The sequence below is a fragment of the Polyodon spathula genome, chromosome 19 (genome assembly GCF_017654505.1).
Source record: "Polyodon spathula isolate WHYD16114869_AA chromosome 19, ASM1765450v1, whole genome shotgun sequence".
Taxonomy (NCBI): Eukaryota; Metazoa; Chordata; class Actinopteri; order Acipenseriformes; family Polyodontidae; genus Polyodon; species Polyodon spathula.
In genome coordinates, this window is record NC_054552.1 from 30,980,080 (window position 1) to 30,986,433 (window position 6,354).

At 40.1% G+C, this 6,354-nt stretch overlaps 1 protein-coding gene and 1 non-coding gene across 5 annotated transcripts; both read right to left on the minus strand.

Annotated features, from left to right (window-relative positions):
• Window positions 1-64: 64 nt before the first annotated feature.
• Window positions 65-6,137, minus strand: LOC121294798 (KH homology domain-containing protein 4-like). 4 transcript variants are annotated; one of them, XM_041218889.1, is made up of 14 exons: window positions 5,981-6,136; window positions 4,771-5,110; window positions 4,158-4,271; window positions 3,983-4,062; window positions 3,777-3,829; window positions 3,332-3,471; window positions 2,651-2,859; window positions 2,328-2,388; window positions 1,851-1,908; window positions 1,419-1,657; window positions 1,042-1,158; window positions 851-951; window positions 539-624; window positions 65-199 (listed from the first exon to the last, which is right to left on the minus strand). In XM_041218889.1, exons 2-14 carry the CDS (start codon window positions 5,068-5,070, stop codon window positions 66-68), a joined length of 1,692 nt encoding a protein of 563 aa, XP_041074823.1. In that variant the 5' UTR covers window positions 5,071-5,110; window positions 5,981-6,136; the 3' UTR covers window position 65. The 4 variants fall into 4 exon arrangements, with proteins under 4 accessions (XP_041074823.1, XP_041074820.1, XP_041074822.1 ...); XM_041218886.1 differs by having other exon boundaries at window positions 65-624; window positions 5,981-6,137; XM_041218888.1 differs by lacking the exon at window positions 5,981-6,136 and adding an exon at window positions 5,351-5,563 and having other exon boundaries at window positions 65-624.
• Window positions 5,154-5,290, minus strand: LOC121295150. Its single transcript, XR_005946870.1, has one exon.
• Window positions 6,138-6,354: the final 217 nt, after the last annotated feature.

Consider the following 6,354-nt stretch of genomic DNA (forward strand, 5'->3'; position numbering starts at 1 on the left):
AAGAGCCATGCCTCACTATTGGTGTAAAGATATCTTCCAACATCCGCTTCTTGAAGAGTAGAAATTTACTGGAAAGGCATCTTACTGACAAGAAAGCGGTCTTCCTCTTCATCAGAAGAGTCCCCACTATAAGGGACTAACCCACTGTCATCCCCACCAGTTTTCTGCTTCTTCAAGAAAGCAGCTGGATCTCGGCTACCTGTAAAAAGCAAAAGCAGAAAGAAAAGACCATACAGGTGCCCCAAACAGCACATTAGTCGCAGAAAGTGTTCAATCCACAGCCAGCAGTCATTCATGGAATATGAAATATCAGCATCCATGACAGGCAGGTCCAGAAGAAGCACATGTGAAGAGAACACAAAGGGGAAAGAAGAGAAACATGTACAAGAAAAACAAGGGTTAGTTTCCAGTGGAGGGTTGTTCTCCAATTCTCTGAAGTTTAATTTCTCATAGATAACAGTTATAAAGCCATTGACTTTGAAGGGAGGGAAAAAAAAAAAAGACAAAAATGAATGCGTTTGATTATAGAAATGCATACCAAGTGTAGCCTTGGAATGACCCTGTGTCCTTTGCCTTTTGCGTGTTATTCCAGTTGTTGGTGGAGGGGGCGGGGGCATCAACAACCTGCACAGGAACAAGAGAAAACAACTTTAATCCATTAAATCCTAAAACCACCCTGTTTTTCACGCTTAATAAAACAGACTGGTCTTGCACAAAAATTGCAAGGCCATCTGGTACTCAACACACAGTGTGGCCATTAAGGATCTGATCCACTGCATGCATGCACTGTACACATCTAGTTAATTCAAATAAAATGTAACAGTGAGCTCAGTGTCACAAAACTACAAACCTTTCCAATTCTTTGCCGTCTCCATTCTTGCTTGTAGAGGACATCTTTTCTGTCTTCGCAGTAGTGTCTGAAGTAAAATTATTGGGGTGAATGGGCCCATGCTAAGAGCAAAAATTACAGGTTAAATTGATACTACAAAAGACAGCACCATTAGGAATAAAAATACATCTAAAAATGTAAAGTGTCTCAACCTGGCATCCAGAAGTTGCTTCACTGATTTTGTCCGAGAAGTGTCTTTTTGGACTGCTTGGTCGTGGTGGGCTGGAAGAGGACACATCTGAAGAGGGGCAGTAACTAGTTGGAGTGTCCTAGAGAGACAGTGAAGAACAGGCATTCATTTGAGCTTTCTCTCACATAATACAAAATACACATTTGTAAGGCAAGACTATCTGTACAAGTCCACACTGGTCCAGTTATTTCATAATGAATCTAGGTTAGTGGAACGTTGTATATGCAGAACACCGTTCCAGGATGTTCCCTTAATGTTTCGCAAGACGTCTGAAGTGTGAAGACTGCATTTAGTAACCAGGACTGAAACGCATTCATTAAAAGAAATACAGAAATCTACCTGCGTTAGATAAGAACGCTGCTTCCTTGGACACACTGGATACTGAACCATTGCCTGGGAAGATTGAGGGGTTGATGAAATGTTAGAGTGACTGTGCGGACCATTTGAACTACTCCAATAACCACTGGATGCTGGATATGCAGAATAGTCTCCCATGTAACCAGTGGATGAGTAATTATACCAGGATGACTGGCTACAATAACTGTTACTAGGAGGGTATCCCAGGGAAGATGGGTAAGCTGAAATACAAGTATAAAAACTCTCATCAAAAACAAACAGAACCCCACAGAAACACACACACAAAAAGTAAAAGCTGGCATTAATGATATTGTCCAAGGCTCTCCTGCCTCAGTATGTAGGTATATTTAAAATGGAATTAATGCATTTTTTTAATTTAAGGGTTTTCTCCCTCAATAACATTTCAAAGCTTACCTTGTGATGATCCCCCTGCAGTATACATTGAAAGCAGCCTGGAATGTTCTGACCGCACCTATTAAAATAACAAAACAAGCACGGAACTTCACTCATCCTCCGCTATGGCCGCAAGCACAAAATTAGAACCATCAGCAAGATCTCTATAACCCACATGTACAGATTGTAGTGAAACATATGTATGGATGCTGGCCACCATTATATTACCCAGCAGGAATATGGATCCCCAGCAGTGAAAAATAAAGCCAATATATTTGGGAAAATATAGCAGTTGGATAATGTCAGCAGGTGCAGTCCACCCCAGCCCAGTGCTCAAGGGCAGATTGTTCTCACTGCTGGATTGCTCTAGGAGGTGGGTATCAGTGAAAGATGCTGATTCTTCGCCAGCTTCACTTTCTTTAACCTCCAATAGCTACAGAACGATTAGGAAGCATTACTGTCACTTCATTTTCTAACTTCAATAAATGTAAAACTTACCGTTTCTAACAAGCTTTCACAGAGCTTCTTTGCTGCTTCCAAACCTACTGCTGTTGGATGGCTAAACAAACAAATAAATGAAATCCAGAAACAATTAGACATGAAAAAAGTGCCTACAGATTGCACAGTTTGAAGTTAACTATTTTAATATTCATTTTAAATGCAGAAGTTAACCACTGAATCATGCATTTCAGACACTGGGCAGTTAAAGATGTCAACTGGCCCAACAAACTGTAAACCATTTTGAAGAAACTCCACACCCCATTCTAAATCCATATAACTCAAAGTTACAGTAAAGAATTCCTACAAACAGACCAGCCTACCTGATGTACAGGTACAAGGGCTCAAAAGACTCCCGTCTCGACGCCTGCTCGATATACCCAGAGCCTTTCCCTCTAAGGAACACTCTAGCGCCAGTCTCAGTCTGAATGTGGTGCAAGTAGGAACCACCAGGACCTTCAATTTTCTCATTAATGTTGAAAGAGGGCACAATCTGGTGCAAACCTACAAACAGTTTTGCATGCACAAAATGCTGAAAGAAGAGACAATTTTTAGGTCTCAAGTGCACTTCCATGTTATGTTTATAAGCCTATTTAATTTAAGCACAATTTCATCCAATCAAATAAAGGTTTTCCTTAAGTGGGTTCAGACTACAATAAACTAAGCTCTACCTGCCTTAACAGAGTTTCAGTCTATGACTGAACATAACAACCCCATTCAACTAGACAATGAAAAGTGATTTTTATAGTCAAGTAATGGTAACTAAGTAATCTTATTTAAAAGTGTCAGCAGGAGCAGTAAACCCTAACCCTATTGCTCAAGGGCAGGGTGTTCTCACTGCTGGATTGCTCTAGGAGGTGGGTATCAGTGAAAGATGCTGATTCTTCACTAGCTTCACTTTTTAACCTCCAAAGATTAGATAATATACACATAACTGAGCATGTAAACAGTCACGCAGTACAGCAAGAAATCCACACTGGATCAACGGTGATCTAAAAACCTACCCCTGCATGAGAGTGGGCATGTGCAGCAGGCTTGCTTGGCTGGTTATAGATGGGAACAGCGGGTGCAACAGCTTGTGGCTGCGCTAATGTAGTTCTCAAGACATCTTCTGAAATGATTTCCTTAATGCAGACCACTGCCTCTGCAAAAAAACAAATCCTGGTTACACCAATACATTTTAAACACTGGGGTAAAGGAAGGATAAAAGAAGTCAACACAGCAGCAAGCACAAATAAACAGAGCATGTGGTCCATGCGGTTTGCATAGAAGCCATTTTGTCACTTTCCAGTGTCACATAGGAGTTGTAACAGTACAGTCTAGAAACAGAACAATGAAGATGTATCGTTTGCAAAAAAGTCTAGAAACTACCGAGCCAGCTGCTGCTGTACAGCCTAAGCTTTCACTAACTAGTCCAGCAAGTGCTTCACCGTTATGAACAAAACTTACTGTTAACCTCTTCCTGCGTCTTGCCTTGAACATGCAAATACAAAGGCCTGTCCCTAAAAACAAAAGAAAGCACATTAGTCTCCCCTGGCATGGATAAAAAACACTGCAGGCATCTAGTGAACAACAGTTACATGAAAAGACATTTAAGACAGCAAAATATGACACACGCGCCACTGTTAAATATATATTTATATAAAGATACATACGTTCCTTTGGCATGTGCTTTTTCTGCGTTGGTCATGTAGTAACCTTTTGTTGAGACAGTAGCGCCACTGTACTGGTGTATCTATCATGAAAGAGACATAGCTTTAGTGACACAATGGCAAGAAAAAAAAGTTACATTCATTCCCAAATGCCACCACATTCTTTACATCTACTTACTTTATCCTGAGTCTGTCCTTTTGTCAGGAAGTTTCTGCAGTTTACTGGGACGTCATTAATGTCCAATTCTGTAACCAAGTTATCAGTGTTGAAAACTGTTCCGACCTGTAGGTTCTGAAATAAACGTTTAAAATATTTATTACAGATTCAACTGAAAACCATAATATTCAAACACCACACAATGCCAAGAACACAATCACCTTTTCTTTATTAATACAAAAGTAGGCAGTTTGTAGAGTAAATCAACCTACATTTCAAAGTATAAAGACCTGTCTCAACATTCTAATATAGGGGGTAGCATCAGCAGATCCTGTAAAACTTCATAGATACCAGGACAACAGAACACCTCTTCCCTGTATTTATTCATTTGCATGTGAACCATCATTACAATAAACTGGTATAAAAAGGAAAAATTCATTGCCAGTTATTTTGTGCTTGTATATTATATTCTGACACAATGAATCCCTTTCTGTACAGGGACAAAGCTCTTCTTAAATGCTATTTATGGTAAAATGTTTCTAAAGCTGTGCATCTGCTTTGTTTAATTTAATGATACATTTTCCCCTCACCAGGTATTACAGCATCTCAAAGTGTCCATCCTTGCATACATTACCTTTTCTGGCAGTGTCTGTGGTGTTTTCAGCTTCCCCTTGGCCAACAGCATAGCATTAATCTTGGCTGCCATTGCAGTGGCTGCCTCCACTGCACCACTTTGCGAGGAGCTGTTCCCCCCTACTGAAGTATTCGGGACTGGGGCTGTCGACAATGCTCTGTCCATGTTACTGGGCAATGACACGGCTGTTCCCAAATTCCCCAGGTTATTGGGCAAATAAGCATGTGTGCTTATAGACTGCAAGGAACCGACTGGCAATGAACCTGCATGTGAAAAGCTTCGAGCAAAGCCTTGGAGCATGCCTGCTGTAGTACTTGGCTGATCCCATTCAACAAGACACCTAAAAAGACAAACACACTTCTTGTAAGACAATGTGAGTATAACACTGTTTGTAGAACAAGTAGGTCAAACACTACAGTGGAAAGCAAATTGACCTGTTCTGGGCTCTACATTTTAATATAGGAGGATAGTATCAGCAGAACCAGTTCACTTCATCGGTACCACTTTCTTAGTCCTCCAGAAAGAGAAACAGCGTGCCAGAAATGTTCAACTATATACCGCACATATATAAATCACACACCTGTTATGAGACCATCACATTGTGCTCCATAGGGAAAAAGACAACCACGTATAACACGGCTAAACGCTTACAAGCGCTACATTTAGGGCATACACTGTACTATGAAATGTTTGGCTAATTGTCAACATCACATCGAGCTGAAAACGACCAGTTTCAGCAGGAGAAATACCCATGTCACCAATTACAACTTTTAAATTAACGAGAAAGGCCTACAAGACGTTGGTAAACGGTCTCGGCAAAAAAAAAAAACCCGTTCAGTTATCCAAGTAGTTTTTAAAACATTATATATAAAACGCAATCTCTATAATAAAAATAAATAAATACATTACAAAAAACGCGGCGCCGTCTGTCTTAACACCGCAAGACAAGCCTGGGCCTAAGCATTTCGTAACCAATGTCTTGATCTAACCGCATCCAGCATCCACCAACATTTAAATAAATTACTGTTTGAACCCTAATCCGTACATTCTTTTCGCGATTATTTAATCATTAAAATATTGCAACGTTTGCCAGTCTTTACTGTAAAAAGCATGCAAGTGTGGATATCCAAAAATACCGGATCTACTTGGATTCGGCCTGCCAGTTGTCTGTAAACAGTTGTGGTTTCATTTTCAAACACAAACGACTTACGCCAGACGCCATTTGTTCTTGTGTGTTTTTTTGTAAATAAAACTGTATTTAAATAAAAAAAAAAAATCAAACTACAGACAAAATAAAAAAGATAACTTGATCAGCCAACTTCCGCCTTCGAAACTCCTGCCATCAATGTATGATGCCTGGATGGGCACACCGTCTTTTCTGACGTAAAATACAAAGCACGCTTTAGAATGATAGCGCCCTCTACAGTTGAAATCCGGACTCGCAACCAAACTAATTTGCTGAGTAAGATTCGCAAGTTCGGTAGAACTGTGTTCGTCTTACAGAAACATAGCTATTGAAAACTGTTGCTAGATGACATTCAATAGCTATATAAACAATCGAGGTACAGTTCAGCTGGCTCATTA

What these genes read in the sequence shown, in the direction of transcription:
- LOC121294798 (XM_041218886.1), bottom strand. Translation starts at nt 5,070, where the DNA reads ATGCTCCAAGGCTTTGCTCGAAGCTTTTCACATGCAGGTTCATTGCCA. An exon ending in GACGCAGGAAGAGGTTAACA is followed by an intron (nt 3,472 to 3,776) that starts GTAAGTTTTGTT and finishes GTTTTTTTGCAG; the next exon opens with AGGCAGTGGTCTGCATTAAG. An exon ending in AAGCAACTTCTGGATGCCAG is followed by an intron (nt 952 to 1,041) that starts GTTGAGACACTT and finishes TTTTGCTCTTAG; the next exon opens with CATGGGCCCATTCACCCCAA.